Raw genomic sequence first — 17,062 nt, forward strand, 5'->3', positions numbered from 1 at the left:
TGGGTCTGGGTTGGGGACGCCAAACTAGACAGCAGCTGTCTGATTGACAACACAGAAGTGAATGGGAAGCAGAGAGTGAGATAATGGGAAAAAAACATGGAAAACATCCCATAGTCTTTCAATAGACTGCAAAATTATGGTGAATATAACCATTAAGGCATATAACCATATAAGCACTCGTTGTGCTTTATTGTGATCATTAATCAAATGTTTAAAGTAATGTGAATTAGACATGCAGTCAGTGCATACATGTCACATCTCTATAAAATGTCTAAAACAATCCTAATAAAACAGCCAACTTAGATAATATGGCAATAGACGTCAATCTACGTTAAATGCATGTTATAGGTTTAGGCTTAAATCAGAGTCAGTCAAACATACAGTACCAGTCAAAAGTTTGGACAAACCCATTCATTCAAGAGCTATATATTGTTGTAGAATAATAGTGAAGACATCAAAACTATGAAATAACACATATGGAATCATGTAGTAACCAAAAAAAAGTGTTAAACAAATCAAAATATATTTTATATTTGAGATTCTTCAAAGTAGCCACCCTTTGGCCTTGATGACAGCTTTACACACTCTTGGCATTCTCTCAACCAGCTTCATGAGGTAGTCACCTGGAATGCATTTCAATTAACAGGTGTGCCTTGCTAAAAAATAATTTGTGGAATTTCTTTCCTTCTTAATGTTTTTGAGCCAATCAGTTGTGTTGTGACAAGGTAGGGGTGGTATACAGAAGAAATCCCTATTTGGTCAAATACCATATCATGGCAAGAACAACTCAAATAAGCAAAGAGAAATGACAGTCCATCATTACTTTAAGACATGGTCAGTCAATACGGAACATTTAAAGAACTTTGAAAGTTTCTTCAAGTGCAGTCGCAAAAACCATCAAGCACTATGATGAAACTGTCTCTCATGAGGACTGCCACAAAAAAGGAAGACACAGAGTTACCTCTGCTGTAGAGGATAAGTTAGAGTTAACTGCACCTCAGATTGCAGCCCAAATAAATGCTTCACAGAGTTCAAGTAACAGACATATCTCAACATCAACTGCTCAGAGGAGCTAGTGAGAATCAGGCCTTCATGGTCAAACTACTGCAAAGAAACCACTACTATAGGACACCAATAAGAAGACACTAGCTTGGGACAAGAAACAAGAGCAATGGACATAAAGACCGGTAGAAATCTGTCCTTTGGTTTGATGAGTACAAATTTGAGATTTTTGGTTCCAACCGCCCTGTCTTTGTGAGACGCAGAGTAGGTGAATGGATGATCTCCGCAAGTGTGGTTCCCACCGCGAAGCATGGAGGAGGAGGTGTGAGGGTGTGGGGATGCTTCGCTGGTGACACTGTCAGTGATTTATTTAGAATGCAAGACACAGTTAACCAGCATGGCTACCACAGCATTCTGCAGCGATACGCCATCCCATCTGGTTTGCGCTTAGTGAGACTATAATTTGTTTTTCAACCACACAATGACCCAAAACACACTTCCAGGCTGATTAAGGGATATTTGACCAATGATGAGAGTGCATCATCAGTGACCTGGCCTCCACAATCACCCGAACTCAACCCAATTGATATGGTTTGGGATGAGTTGGACCGCAGAGTGAAGGAAAAGCAGCCAACAATTGCTCAGCATATGTGGGAACTCGTTCCAGACTGTTGGAAAAGCCTTCCTCATGAATGCTTTTGAGAGAATGAGAATGCCAAGAGTGTGCAAAGCTGTCAACAAGGCAAAGGGTGGCTACTTTGAAGAATCTCAAACATAAAATCTATTTTTATTTGTTTATCATTTTCTTGGTTACTACATGATTATGTATGTGTTGTGTCATAGTTCTTGGTCAGAATACTCTTAGATCCATAGCTAGTAGAAAATATGCTGCAAATTACAATATTATTTCAGACTAAAAAATAATGCACTTGGACAAAATGTTCCATCTTATTTTGTCCTGGTCAGAGTTCACACACACATTTGAAAGAAGATTGAGCAACAGTGCTGGGGTCTCAATACCAGAAAAAAGACATGGGATTGGCTCAGGCATCCATGTGAGCCGTTTGTTCCACTTAAAGAGCTGTGGAAGGCATAGTTAGACTGAAAGGCACTAGTCATTAAGGTTCTCCTTTGTGTTGTGTACTGCCTCAATGAACATAATTGACTTCCAACAATCCCCTCCCATTACCTGGTCCTCAAGGAGAGCCTAAAATTGGAACCAAATCTGATTTGGAACATTCTCAAGACTTTAGCGTGAAAAATAAAACATTCAAGGCTTTTGGCCTTAATCCCCCCTTTCGCTGATTCCCAGCTTGTCAGTCATTTCTTAATGTAAGTATTTACATCTTAAAATGACAACAACAAAGTCAGGAGGGATGCATTTTGGGTTTCTGGTTCCTATTTGAAACACAACCTCAGCCTCCTCAGGTTGGTCCGTTCTGCTTTTGACCCTAGATGTTTTTCTTTTGGGTCCCTGTAATTGCACCCTTACTCAGCTTGGAGGGCCAACATCAATCCTTCCATTCATAAAGCTGCAACTGCCTCTTAGTGGCATATTGGGTTTATTAAAACGTTATATCTGTATCCCAGTCACTTCCCAGCTAAAACAAGCTATCTTTAGACTCCCACTTTCTACTCCTTTAACTGGCATAGTTACATCATCAACCTGCAATTATTTTATCCTTTCTCTCAGGCAGTGTGGCATCCTCAAATCACTGGGAGCAAACAGAGGAGAGAGATTCTAAACACAGACAAACGTGTCTGTCTCACCCAGCCTATGCCTTCCCAGCAATCTAAAACTGAAGCAACCACCACCACAATGATTCAAATAACCCGGGCAGCAAAGACAAGCCCAGGGATGATCATTTTATGATGGCAAGGTTTGCACTGCAATTATGATGGAAAAAAATATTGGGCAAAATAATGAATTTCATAAATCTAACACAGAGCGCTGTAAAATCATTGGGCTTGTAAGAATAAAATATATATTTGTCTGTATCTATTATCTGAACGGTCAATTATAGGATTTAAACATCCAAAACGACTTATTTGTAGTCCCAGTCACCAGTCCAACTTTACCCATGAGAATAAAGACTACAAAAAGCAGTTGCTGTTTTGACAGGGTATTTTGCACACCAGACACATGAAACCATGGCGAATGCAGAAGGCTTATTTTAATTGTATATATACATATATTCAGCTTTCAATTAGATTAAAAACATCTGCCTAGTGCTTAATAATTTGAGAAACATAGGAGTCTATATTTGATCTCTACAGTGTGCCGGTATCTTGTACTAAGATAATGGGATAAACGACTGCCCCAGAATTCCAGTCATCAGCATACTAATTAAACCCAATGAAAGTGAATTAGTCACGTCTGGAGAGAAGCATTACTGTTCAACAGTTTCAACAGCAGCACTACAAAGGTTACGTCAGAACCTTTCATAGACTCTCCTAACATTCTAATAGAGTAGCAAGAATGCCACCACATCATAAAGTGGTTCAGGAGTGATGTGAAAAAGGCTTACTGTAAAAATGCCAACGTTTGTGCATTTCTTAACAGGCCCCATTGTCACGATGCAACACTCTGATGACTAATACAATAGAGTGGTCTTGAAGGTGTTTAACTTCTATCCTGCACACAAACTGTCTGTAAGACAATCCGGACACACCAAAAAAAATCATAGATGCAAATCAAAAATAAACGTGTTGCCACTGTGGGGTCCACGTAGCTTTCATGGTGAAAGTGTGATGAGGGACAGGGACATGTGTAGTTTTTAAGTGTTGACTACACCCCCCGTGACTCTGTCATTTAACTAAAGGGGGTTTACCAAGGATGCCCAGTGGCTCGACTGGCTTTCTTCTGCGGGCTGTAAACTAAGAGTTGAAAATATGTCAAAAAAGCACAGTTAGGTTTTCTGAAACCTAAACACATCCTTGAGTCCACTTCAGTCGTAACTACAGTAAAACTTGAGCTGGCATGGATTAACAAGTGCAAAACAGCTCAAAGAAAAACAAAGATAAATACTGCAGATAAAGAGACAAACACACACAGTCTTGTACAGCTAACCTTGTGGGGACACACTTCAGTCCCATTCAAAATCCTATTTTCCCTAACCCCTGACCCTAAACCGTACTCTTACCCTAACCTAAAAACAAAACCTTAACCCTAAAACTAACCCTAGCTCCTAACCATGAATTTAATTCTAACCTTAATTCCAACCTTAACCCTAAACCCCCTAGAAATAGCATTTGACCTTGTGGGGACCAACAAATTGTCCCCTGTTGGTCAAATTTTAGTTTGTTTACTATTCTTGTGAGGACTTCTGGTCCACACAAGAGTAGTTAAACACGTCCACACACACTAGTAGCAATGTGAGGCAGAGCTTCTTTATACAAAATGTAAAGCTGCAATATTTAATTTTGGGCTACCCGACCAAATTCACATAGAAGTGTGAGTTATATATCTGCCATTCTCATTGAAAGCAAGTCTAAGAAGCTGTTCTATGTGCTCTATTTTGATGTTTCCCATTCTTAAGTTTTGTTTTTGTTTAATTTACTTCCAGTTTTGTACACCTGCTTCAAACAGCTGAAAATACAATGTTTTTGGTTTCATGAAAATATATTTCACAGTGGTTTATATGGTACAATGATTCTGCTTGTTTTGTCACAAACTGAATTTAGGTGAACAATTAGAATTTTAGAAATCAGGAAATGGCTAATCGATTTCTTCATATTGCACCTTTAAGTATATTTGTCCACTGCATGTGACTGTCCCACATGACATTGTGTGTAATACGAATGTTACTATATAGCCCGTGGTGACATCACAAAACACATTTGAGAGACTCTTGGGAAAACCAAAAGGTAGGTAATGCACATAAGAGTACTGCACATAATCAAATCAGTTGATTATGAAAAAGTATAGAAGTAAAGAAAATTACACAAATAAGACCATGGTGGACCTTCGATAACACCCGACCACAAGAGGTCTGAAGACAGAAACTCAACTCTGACCTCTGATGTACCCATCTTGCACTGCGGCTCAGTGGAGGCATAGTACCGCTGTATGCACTCTACACCACACACAGTTAAAACAATCTAGCTCTCCAATGAATAAAATAGCATGGCTATAAATGTAACTAATGTTTACCAGAGTTCACTAAGCTGACATACCGTATTGATTTTGTTACCACAATACACGATCTGACATTAAAATCCTGCAAGGGAGCAATATATTAATATTTGTTTGCGTGCACAAGGCAGAAACTACACTGTTGCCTGGAAATTCCCGCCATAAGGACTCAATGGTCTGGGCCATTCACGTTGTTATTTATCCTGACAGAGGGACTGCATGGGGTGAACGGGAAAAAGCTCAAGTATAGACGTTTTTCCAGGGTAAAATGCTCACTCACTGTCAATAAATTTATTTTGTAAACATGTAATGTACTAAAGCCATTCCCCAGCACCTGTTTTTGAGCAGTCAAAAATATGCATCAATGGGTAAAAGAGGGGAACACTTATGTTATTATTAGAATTCATCAAAAACACAGCAATTAAGATGTCAAAGACATCCCAGAAAAAAGTTATACCCATATAGCTCTGTATACGACTTGATCTTACAACCACATATAGCCTCAAAAATATCAAAATGACTCCTACACTGAGTTAAACCTCTTTCCGTGCTGCTCCATTGAGAATGGGGCAATGGAGGGAGGGAGGGAGGGAGGGAGCTGTGGGGTGTTTAAATGCTATGAGAGGACTATCATCCTGAAGTGACATGCCTTCTCTCTCTGAAGACATGGCACCCTTCATTAAAGCTGACATCACAACGGGGCGGGACGCCTAGGTCGATTGTGGGTGATGTTAGAGACAGATTTGGTATAAATACCCTGAGCCCAGTGGCCTGGGTAGCAGCAGCCAGCTCAGACTTAACCTCCAGACTTAAGGACTATACAGCAACGTGCCGGGACAGCAGCCTCCCGACCAACACTGATCTTTTGGAGCCTAAGTCTTCTCTGCTGGTAGGTGTACCCTGTGTGTGTGTGACTCTTGTGTGGCCCTCTGTTACTGGTGCTGTGAGGTGTACAGTGTGTATGGGGCCATGGAGGAGGATGTTGGGGTCTTGGGGGAGTCAGTTGGGTGCATAGTTGAGGATCAGGTGTAAGTAGAGGGTCCTGGGGGTGTCTAGCTTCAAGTGTTCCCCGTAGCACGGGTCTTAATCATCACTGTTATGAGATGGTTCACTTGACGGTAGGGAAGGGGACAACCCATACATAACAGACTGAGGTAGCTCTGGATATCTGACTGAAGATTGGGGGTCTGCAATGTTCCCTACTGTGCTTGTTTCTTGTCATTCTGACTCAGAAATGTTAGTTTGCCGTTGTGCAGGCCCTGCTATAGAATGGTACTGTGTGTCTCGCCACTGTCTCTGTATGTTGAAGACCATTGACATTTCAACAAACTGATAGAATGTCTGAAAATATTCTGATGTTCTACATTTCTTTCATGCAGGTTTAACGTCACAAGATGGACCTCAGGGTGACAAGTGTTCTCCTCCTCCTGGTGGCCTTGGCCGTGGCAACGCCAGAGAGATATTACCATGTACAGAAAGTAGCCAAGCAGCAGTATCCTACCAAGAGCCATGTCCAAAGTAAGTCTCAACATCTTCATGTCTATCAGCATGTTATTGTTGTAAAAAATATTTTGTACATCAGCTTTGCAGTACATTCTCTTGGTGGAAAGCTTATGGAAGGTTTCATTCCAATTCTAGAATGTACTAGAGGTTTGTCAGTCGGACCAGGAGTTTTTCTTCACCACCTGACTAGGAAAAACTCTTGGCCAAATAAAAATGTCAACCTGGAAGATACATGACTGTTTTGAATTCCTAGTTTTACCAAAATGGGACTTTAAGTACAGAAAAGTGAGAAGTATATGTAATATGGACAAATAAGCATGGTTTGTTAAAATATGTTTTAAGTTACTAATTAGCCAACCAGTTTAATGTTATTTAGTCAATTAATTAATTAATTAAAAATTGCAGAATATCCAGCATTACTTTAATTTACAACAAAAAAATACATCACTGTGGAAGTTAACAGTTTCTAGTAAAACACTCTACATAGAACATGTAATCTTATGAAAGAGATAGCACATTATCCTTAACAAGGGAACCAGTAACAGATGTATTGATGGGACCTGAGGCAATGTCTCAGTCAATATTGTTGAGGGTTTTCACCTGACCATAGTAGCAACAGGAAACCATGGGCCCATGCATCCTTCCATGCTCCCAAGACATGACACACTCGTTCATCAACAGAAAGTGGATAATAAACATTAGTTAGGATAACAACTATTATTCTGGCTGCAACGGTGCTGACAGTCAGACCACAGAGGTTCTGTAGAAATGAGAGCCAGGGGCAATTATCACTTCTGTACGCCTTGTTAAAACACCAACATGCACCAGCTGCCACATAACACTGCTTCCAAGATATCTCACTCTTGACAAATATTGAAATATCCTGCTAAATATCCTACTATCTTCTCTTCAGGAGAAAGCTCAGAAGACAGCGGGGAAAGTAGAGAGGGTAAGACAGTGGGGCTTGACAAAATGGAAGAGATCAGACCATTCTGTCAAGAATATGGTCCGGAGTCAAGTGTTGCCGCTCAACCAGACTCCGGCACTCAGTAGCTTTGTTGAAGATGTTTTGATGCAGTTTTTATGGCCGGTGGCCTCTGACATATAAATAGAATACTTTTCCACAAGTCAACAATGAAAACAGATGTTACCACATTGCACTCCCAAACAAACCACTTTGTAGTGTGCTTAAATTGTCTCAATACTTCTCAAAACAAACACCCTAAAGTAGAGTAGACAAAATTGCACATAATCTCAAATATGCATCCTCAGTTTATATAACGTTACAATGTGAGAGCCATGGCATAGCCTACATATAGAAATATATATGGTTTGACACTGACAAGAGACACGTGATCTAGGCCTAAACCATTCAGACTAGACAAGTCAAGGTTCAACAGCTGGCTATGCCACTGTGATGACCATGGTCAGTACCATCACCTCCCAGTTTCTGAGGTATGACTTGGCTGCCAAAGTGTCCAGTTCTGACACAGTCTGCTCTTCTGGGGTTTCAAACCTACTCCTCAGTGGCTTTCAAATTACAGCCCTGTCTCGCCATTTTGTTCTCAAAGTGCTATTCCAAAGCAGGAAAAGGCAAACACGTTTTTCAACAAATAGTGCATCCAATCCACTTCGTTCACTGTAACCAAATGTTCCCTACTGATTTTGTATCAGTACTTTACACCATACATTACTTGAGGACAGTGTTGGGGAATAGTGAACTATATGTAATTTAACTAAATTTAGCAGTAGCTTGGAGGTGGTTTAACTACATTCAAATCTTGGTAGTGTTTCCAGTAGTTAATTACTTTTGGGCATACAAACAACATGGGTTCAGGAAATTGTTGAGGTATTGTGGGCTAACCTCTCAAAGACAGGGATAAAAGTATCCTGTCAGCATTTCAGGACTTAGACCAGATGCCACACATTTAAACCATTATATCCCAATATGGCCTGCATTGTACCCTAATATGTCCTACCCTGTACTGCCTCACAAATTCCACACTAACAAAGAGGAGGAAAGGTTTCAAGGTGAAGCACATTCATCAACAACTGGAGGACCACAAACCATACCATGCACTACAGACAACTTGGGAAATTAAAGGGTTCAACATAGTATGGGTAAATTAAACTAAAATAACTGGCTACAGTAGTCTAATATAGTCTCAACATGCTGTGCATTGTACATGTACACCAGTGTTTATGTGACCATCTCCTCAGACCACTGGTGCTGTCAAGATGACCCTAGGAAAAGCAGTCCGTTCCCACAACCTCCCTCCATAAATCACAGACTCTGTTGTTTAAATCGCATTGTGGTGTTTCAGAGGGGAATACCAAAGCAAAGGACTCAGGACAAAGGAACCAATTGACATGCAAGTGGTCAAAGAGAGGGAGAAATGGACTGGACTTAACAATGATACATGGCATGATCAAAAGTATGTGGACACCTGCTAGTCAAACATCTCATTCCAAAATCCTGGCCATTAATATGGAGTTGGTCCCATCTTTGCTGCTTACCAGTCTCCACTCTTCTGGGAAGGATTTCCACTAGATGTTGGAACATTGATGTGGGGACATGCTAACATTCAGCCACAAGAGCATTAGTGAGGTTGGGCACGGATGTCGGGCGATTAGGCCTGGCTCGCAGTCGACATTCCAATTCATGCCAAAGGTGTTCGATGGGGTAGAGGTCAAGGCTCTGTGCAGGCCAGTCAAGTTTTTCCACACCGATCGACAAACCATTTCCGTATGGACCTCTTTGTGCACGGGGGCATTGTCATGCTGAAACAGGAAAGGGACTTCCCCAAACTGTTGCCACAAAGTTGGAAGCACAGAATTGTCTAGAATGTCATTGTATGCTGTAGCGTTAAGATTTCCTAAGGGGCCTAGCCCGAACCATGAAAAACAACCCCAGACCATTATTCCTCCTCCACCAAACTTTACAGTTGGCACAATGCAATGGGGCAGGTAGTGTTCACCTGGCATCCGCCAAACCCAGATTCGTCCGTCGGGCTGTCAGATGATGAAGTGTGATTTATCACTAGAAAGAACATGTTTCCACTGCTCCATAGTCCAATGGCGGCAAGCTTTACACCACTCCAGCCGTCACTTGGCATTGTGATCATAGGCTTGTGTGAGGTTGCTTGGCCATGGAAACCCATTTCATGAAGCTCCCGACAAACAGTTCTTGTGCTGAACTTGCTTCCAGAGGAAGATTGCAACTGAGGACAGATGATTTTTACCCGCTACGTACTTCAGCGGTCCCACTCTGTGATCTTGTGTGGCATACCACTTTGCAGCTGAGCCGTTGTTGCTCCTAGATGTTTCTACGTCACAATAACAGAACATACAGTTGTCCAGGGAAGCTTAAGCAGGGCAGAAATTTGACAATTTTTTGGAAAGGTGGCATCCTACAGTATGACAGTGCCATGTTGAAAGTCACTGAGCTCTTCAGTACGGGTCATTGTACTGCCAATGTTTGTCTATGGAGATGGCATGGCTGTGTACTCGATTATATGCACCTGTCAGCAACAGGTGTGGCTGAAATAGCCAAATCCACTAATTTTAAGGGATGTCCACATACTTTTGACCATGTAGTGTATATAGAGCAATGACAAGCAGAGGCAAAATGTTACATTTTCAAGCCTAATTCAAGAGATTATAATTTCATACTTTGCTTTATGACTTCTATTTTGCACAGGATGGACATCTAAGAGATGGTAAATTAATCCGATCAGGGAAACCCCTCCGCCACTACATGTTTGCAACAGGACTCAATAGCAAAAAACATGACTGGTGCATGTTGTTCCTCAATACCAATACAAATAGGGCACAGATATCAGTCATCAGCTTTCTAAAACATCTGAGATCCATTTGGGGCCTCACTGAGAATACATAAACATATAAAATGAAAGACAAATAATTCAGATGCATTAAAGAATTTTTAAAAAGTGGACTCAACTCTTCAATTGAGAATACTCTGATAGCAGACAATGGACTAAGTGTCTAAATTCACCTTGAGTGAAATAAAATGAACTCTGGAAAAACAAAAACAAACTTATTGAGATGGAGAAAAAAAAAGAGATCCTGAATCTAAACCAATTACAGTTGACTGTGCTTGTTAACTGCATCTTAAAGCGACCTGATCAAATTCACATAAAAATTATAGATAATTTATAGATTATAGATCATTCTCATTTATGTCAGGTCTAAGAAGCGGTAGATCTGTGTGTGCTATTTCTATGCATCCCTTTCAGTTTTGTACATCAGCTTCTAACAGCTGAAAAAACTATATTTTTGGTTATTGAAAACATATTTCACAGAGGTTTAGATGGTACAATGATTCTCTACACTATACACTGCTGTTTTGTCACAAACTGAAATTATGTCGAACTATTAGAATTATAGCAACCAGAAAATATCAGAGTGATTTCTGCTTATTTCACCTTTAAGTAATTATACATCCATTTACCCAGCTGTTGCAGGGGAGCCAGGTATTCCAGGATCCCCTGGTGAGCCAGGACCTATGGGCCCCCCTGGGCCTCCCGGCAAGAGTGGCAAGGGACATCCCGGACCAAAGGGCCCAGCCGGGACCCCCGGACCTGCTGGATACTCTGCAGCTGGCAAGCCTGGCAACCCAGGTGCTCCTGGGAAACCAGGTAGTAATGGCATGCCTGGTGAGAAGGGCCATACTGGCGCAACTGGCGCCATGGGTCCAAGAGGATCTCCCGGTTCCCCTGGAAGCCCAGGACCTGCTGGACAATCTTCTGCTGGCAAACCAGGGCCACACGGTCTGCCCGGCGGCATGGGGCCAAGGGGTGAGCCCGGACTTAAAGGACATCCAGGTATCCCTGGTCTGCCAGGACAAAAGGGAGAGAAGGGAGTTGGTATTCATGGGGCACCAGGTGCAAATGGTGCAGTGGGACCAATGGGACCATCTGGTATGCCCGGTCAACCTGGAGTTGGTAAGTCTGGTGCCACTGGATACCCCGGGGAGCCTGGAAAGTCAGGTACTCCAGGTAGGGATGGAGCTCCAGGAGCCATGGGTCTGCCAGGGCCAAAGGGCCACAATGGAAACCCTGGGGTTGGAGCACCAGGAAAGTCAGGTGAGAATGGCACTCCAGGTATGCCTGGAAATATGGGACCTAAAGGTCCCCAGGGACATGCTGGACAACCAGGTGCACCTGGCATGCCAGGAATTGGTAAACCAGGAGCTAATGGCATGCCAGGAGACAGAGGGTCACCAGGTACATCAGGAACCACTGGTCAAAAAGGAGAGCCAGGGCCAACAGGTTACACTGGGGCAACAGGTGCTACTGGGCTTACGGGTCCAGCTGGTCCCCAGGGTGCTAGAGGATTCCAGGGAGAGACAGGTATTCAGGGACTTAAAGGTGATGTCGGCATGGTGGGAGCTCCTGGGGCAAAGGGAACCAAGGGAGATCAGGGACATCAGGGTTATGCAGGGAAGTCAGGTATCCCCGGGGCAGCAGGACCTCCTGGTGCAACAGGTGCTACAGGACATCAGGGTAATAAGGGAGGTCAGGGCCAAACTGGCGCTCCAGGTACTCCAGGTGCAAATGGGCTTCCAGGAGCAAAGGGACACACAGGCACACCTGGAGGACCTGGGAAACCAGGCGAGAACGGTATCCCAGGGGGAAGAGGACCAGTGGGGCCTTCAGGTACAGCAGGTCAACCAGGTCTTAAGGGTCACCCAGGTCTTCCCGGTACACCCGGCCCAGCTGGCCAGATGGCGAAGGGAGTTTCTGGTCCCATGGGTCCACCTGGAGCTCCTGGTTCCAGAGGTCACAATGGTAACCCAGGTGCTATGGGACCTCCTGGCCCACCTGGTCCCCCTGGTGAGATGGTCTACCATCATGAGAAGAGCATGCCCATAAAGTCCCATGAGATTATGATGCCTCATCATGAGATGATGAAGGCCCCCATGTCTGCCTTCAGCGCTGTTCTGACTAGGGCTTACCCTTCAGCGGGATCACCTATTCAGTTCAACCAGATTATTTACAATGGTGAGCAGCACTATGATTCCCAGACTGGCATCTTCTCCTGCCAGGTACCAGGTCTCTATTATTTCTCCTACCATATGCATGTTAATGGTGCTAATGCATTGGTGGCACTGTACAAAAATGGTGAGCCAATCATGTTCTCATACGATGAATACAATAAGGGCTTCTTGGATCAGTTGTCTGGCAGCACTGTCCTTATGCTGAATGCCCATGACCAAGTCTACATTCAGGTCCCTGATGAGGAGACCAATGGTGTCTTCGCTGCCGACAATGTTCACTGCTCTTTCTCTGGGTTCCTGATTGCTTCAACGTGATACAGACACTAATAAAACCTTGAAACCTTAAAGAAACTACTTAAAGAATAGATCAGTTTACAACTTCCATTGAGATTTGGTTGTCATTGTAGAATAAAAAATGCACGTAATATTCTACAAGTTCATTTGTCTTTCAAAAGGCTAAAAAAGTAAGAGCAGCAATTTTCTGAAGTATTCCATTGAGACGGGCATTCAGTTCATGGAAGCATTCAAATAAATTCAGGGGAAGAATATAATTTAGGAATTAAATGGTTTTTATCACTATTCCCTATTTGCACAAGTATTCAGCAAACAATGATTAAAAAGTTTGAAAATACACAAAATGGTGCTCTTTGACTGCCTGCAACATTTACAGCAGATTTTTTTGTTTTCAAAGTGTTTAATAAATGTCTTGTAATATACATGCAAAGGAAATCATGTTTTTGTTTTTTTGCAATGCTGTAACAAACCTGACAAACCAGCAGTGTATTATTGTTACACGCATTATGAAAAACAGTCATTCAAAAATGTACTATGTCAACAACAACTTCATGCCTGAAGATGCATTTATGCTATGTTTAACTTACTGACCAAAGTAAAGAATAAAGTCGAAGTTCTGAAACTGACGCTTTTGTCTTGTTTTTTTTGTGACAGTACGGTAGGAAATTGAAAATATTGTTTGATTTTGAGCCCACTGATATGGCCAATTAAATTAGTGATTCTGATATGGTGCACTGGTTCAACAACGGAAAATGATTGATTCTAAAATAAGTGATCAACCTACCTTTAAATGCTGATGTGTTGTAATTGTGGTCGATGGCAGCGACCATGTCTTTCCAAAAGTCTGAATTCACCTCATTCCCACGCTGTTGACCAAAACAAAATAATGTTCTTGAAATTAAATGCTTTATATGTTGTTTTTTATATGTTTCATTTAAACAAATCATAATGAACATTGATTTGAATAGATTTTACCTTGCGCAACATATCCACAACTCTTCCACAGAGAAGAGCCCCAGGTAGATCGAAATAGTTGTCATAAAAATAGTACTTTGCTGCGGAGAATAAAACAGAATATATTTATTGTGAGAAACAATCCAATCCTTCACCACTCTGTAAATTGGAAACACAGTGAGAAGAAAAAAGCCCATGTTTTCAGGAGATTGCATTATCATGAAAATTCAACTGCATTACAAAAAAAAAAAAAAGCAAACAAAAAGGAAGGAGTCACACAGATTCAAGATTTAAGACTTACTAGATCTCGTAAATGTGGTATTGAGGCTATTAAAGTGCTTCCATTCCCTTTTTGGACCGTAATGTTTAATGATCTCTTCTGTTCTGAGGTTATTGGTCCCATGGGTTGCTCTAATGAAAACAAACAGGTTTAAAGTCAGGCTTTTTATTTATTTTGGGTGGAAAGAGGAGTAACAAAAAGACATGCGTTCCCAAATACTGTACATTGATACTGTACCAACACTTCAAAACAGGCATTTTTCCTATCAATATTAACAGAAACCAATATCAAGGCATGCATTTAACTGTATCATTAACTGTAAAAACCTACCGTAAGACAGTTCCATCTTCCGCCAATTTAACCAAGTTTCCATCCTCAAGGTCTACCACTAAGCCCTTGAAACTGGACATACAGAATAGACATTTCATAGTGGTCTTTGCCAAAGAAAACACATGTTGATCCATGTCCTATGCTAGGCAATAACAATAAGAATCTGTGAGCATTATTCAGCATCTTCCTTTATGCTTAAAAAGTGCCCTTTATCCAACCTGAAAATGGGGTAGTCTGAATTTACAAGGGCACACCACGGTCATTACTCATTACAGCATAGAGAGGAAGGGATGATTGTATTCAGTCATTCTTCTGCTGCTAGTGACTCACCAGAAATCCCAGGTAGCAGGGGTCAGTGTGAGAAGGTCCTTGTCATAGTCTTTATGCTCCACCAGATACCTGGTAAAGCTCTCATAGATCAGCTGCAGAGAGGCACAAAAGGGTCACTGTTATAATCTATCCACAGGTGGGGTGAACATTCAGTGACACTGAACATGTATTACTGTACGATACATATACACTGTACTGTACTGACAGCTAGCACGATGGAGCTGCCTCGTATGCATTAAACCGATTTGTAAAGTCATGGCTTCAATGTCATTTACGTTCTACAGAGGATGCCATTGGTTTTCTGCAGCTGGCAGTCAGATGTCACACAGACGTGACTCATACCAGACACCTTAAGGGCCTGCTGGCTAATCTGTTGTTGCTAGCATGTTGCTTATACATGTCATGTTAGCTATTTCATGTTGCAAAAGAGAAAGACTCCCCTGCACTACAACAATATCGTTTTAGGTTTTGGCGCGTGCAATTCGACTACAACGTTTAGCATATGAACACCATGTAGGAAGTATTTTATAGTCCATTCGTTTCGTAATACATTACGAGTAGTAGCTATTGATGAAATGCAGCGAACCGTGAATGTCTGACTTGACACTGCGAGTTGGAAAGGATGGTGTTGTTGCATGCAATCATTAGGCTACTTGGTAGCAATTGCCGGCTACATTGTTACTGTATCGTGCTGTTAGAAATGCGAAGAACAGCACGCAACGTTAGCTTTAGCTCGTGAGCTACAAATAAACTCACCCTGGAGGTCTCTTTCAAATGGTACCGACAGAGTGTGTGGTCCAAATCAAAACCAATGACATCACAATCTGAAAGGGAAAAATATTCGCTCATTTTAACGAAAATGCTGGAAAACAAGGATGTTGCCCTGTGCACTCCTGCACACTACTGTCAATCAATGGGCTCGTTTGCGTGGTTAGGCTGAAGCAACCGACTGAAGACGAAAGCCGACGAGTACGCTTCGAACGCACCGACTGTATATTTGCGTTTTGGACACCAGAAGTGCTTTAATTTCCAATGGAACGCTGCGTTTCCTTGCAGCGTTGCGTTGCATGTGTGTTCTGTGTAGGTCATGCGTTCGATACATGGAATGTTTGCATCAAATTGTATGCGTAGACTTGACAGAAAGTAGCAAAATGTGAATGTTGAATTTTTGTTGTATACATGTCCAGTAAATAAATGTGGGATTACATAATAAAAACAGTTTGATTGCGTAATTTCTTTACATATTTTATTCATTTATTTGCCAAGCAGCATACATATTATTTATTCGAAGACATCCAAAAATGTATTGTGAGAGCCTATAATATAATTTCCCTCCAAAATGCATAGTTTTGGAGCGAAGTGCAATAATAAATAGTCAAGATAGCAGAGAGTAGGCTCTTTCAACAATGAGACCAACGTTGAGGAAGATGGTTTTGATCGCACTGTTGGGCTGGGACCAGCCCCGCCGAAAGCGCAGGTCTGTGTGGGTCCAGAGATGGTTGAAGTCCCGAAAGCATGCAGGGGAGTTCCACCGTCTCATTCAAGAGCTTCGACTATTTCGAGAGCAATTTCGAGGTTACTTTCGTCTGGACCGAAGCGAGTTCACTCACCTGCTCCAGATGTTTGGAGCTGTTATAATAGAGGTAGACCCCTTTGGGGAAAAGGTTACCGAATAGGGTTCTACTTGGAACCAAAAAGGGTTCTTCAAAGGGTTCTCCTATGGGGACAGCCAGATAACCCATTTAGGTTCTAGACGGCACCTTTTTTTCTACAAGTAGAGTTGGCCGTGGCTACAGTTTATTGACACAGTCAAACTGATTTGTAATGTTTCAAGGCATTGTTAATGATGGTTGATGAATATTACAATATAATTAGTAGAGCATAAACTGTAATGAGGTAGGTATATGAGTAGATACAATATGTGGGTGGAATATTAAGTTACAGACAATATTGATAATTCTTTTGAATTATATTTCAGATTCTTGGCGACAGGGGACTCCTACAGGACCATCAGATTCAGCTTTGGAGTTGGATGGTCCACGTTGGCAGGCATTGTCCCCTCTGTGGCACAAACCATTTGGGACTGTCTTGTAGGTGAATACATGCCTGTCCCCAAGGAGGAAGACTGGAGGGCCATTGTTGCCGAGTTCCTGGAGAGGTGGAATTTCCACAACTGTCTTGGCTCCATTGAAGGGAAACATGTAGTCATCCAGGT

At 41.9% G+C, this 17,062-nt stretch overlaps 2 protein-coding genes across 5 annotated transcripts in view; one reads left to right on the top strand and one right to left on the bottom strand.

The window, feature by feature from the left end:
- LOC112250054 (5'-nucleotidase domain-containing protein 1) overlaps positions 1 to 17,062 on the bottom strand; it is an 88,148-nt gene that overhangs the window by 66,394 nt on the left and 4,692 nt on the right. Inside the window, exons 1-6 of one of the 2 annotated variants that reach the window (XM_024419891.2) lie at positions 15,604 to 15,927; positions 14,848 to 14,939; positions 14,518 to 14,589; positions 14,209 to 14,318; positions 13,929 to 14,008; positions 13,738 to 13,819 (exon numbers count right to left, since the gene is read on the bottom strand). In XM_024419891.2, coding sequence (XP_024275659.1) covers positions 13,738 to 13,819; positions 13,929 to 14,008; positions 14,209 to 14,318; positions 14,518 to 14,589; positions 14,848 to 14,939; positions 15,604 to 15,696 — 529 coding nt within the window. In that variant the 5' untranslated portion in view covers positions 15,697 to 15,927. Of the gene's footprint in view, positions 1 to 13,737; positions 13,820 to 13,928; positions 14,009 to 14,208; positions 14,319 to 14,517; positions 14,590 to 14,847; positions 14,940 to 15,603; positions 15,928 to 17,062 lie in introns of those variants that run through there. The other variant, XM_024419889.2, reaches the window with a different exon arrangement.
- LOC112250053 (collagen alpha-1(X) chain) lies at positions 5,872 to 13,579 on the top strand. 3 transcript variants are annotated; one of them, XM_024419887.2, is made up of 4 exons: positions 5,872 to 6,026; positions 6,517 to 6,655; positions 7,554 to 7,589; positions 11,116 to 13,579. In XM_024419887.2, exons 2-4 carry the CDS (start codon positions 6,532 to 6,534, stop codon positions 12,972 to 12,974), a joined length of 2,019 nt encoding a protein of 672 aa, XP_024275655.1. In that variant the 5' UTR covers positions 5,872 to 6,026; positions 6,517 to 6,531; the 3' UTR covers positions 12,975 to 13,579. The 3 variants fall into 3 exon arrangements, with proteins under 3 accessions (XP_024275655.1, XP_024275656.1, XP_042177541.1); XM_024419888.2 differs by lacking the exon at positions 7,554 to 7,589; XM_042321607.1 differs by lacking the exon at positions 5,872 to 6,026 and having other exon boundaries at positions 6,518 to 6,655; positions 11,116 to 12,560.

Source organism: Oncorhynchus tshawytscha, linkage group LG05 (assembly GCF_018296145.1).
Source record: "Oncorhynchus tshawytscha isolate Ot180627B linkage group LG05, Otsh_v2.0, whole genome shotgun sequence".
Lineage (NCBI taxonomy): Eukaryota > Metazoa > Chordata > Actinopteri > Salmoniformes > Salmonidae > Oncorhynchus > Oncorhynchus tshawytscha.

What these genes read in the sequence shown, in the direction of transcription:
- LOC112250053 (XM_024419887.2), top strand. Translation starts at nt 6,532, where the DNA reads ATGGACCTCAGGGTGACAAGTGTTCTCCTCCTCCTGGTGGCCTTGGCC. An exon ending in TACCAAGAGCCATGTCCAAA is followed by an intron (nt 6,656 to 7,553) that starts GTAAGTCTCAAC and finishes TCTTCTCTTCAG; the next exon opens with GAGAAAGCTCAGAAGACAGC. An exon ending in CAGCGGGGAAAGTAGAGAGG is followed by an intron (nt 7,590 to 11,115) that starts GTAAGACAGTGG and finishes CCATTTACCCAG; the next exon opens with CTGTTGCAGGGGAGCCAGGT.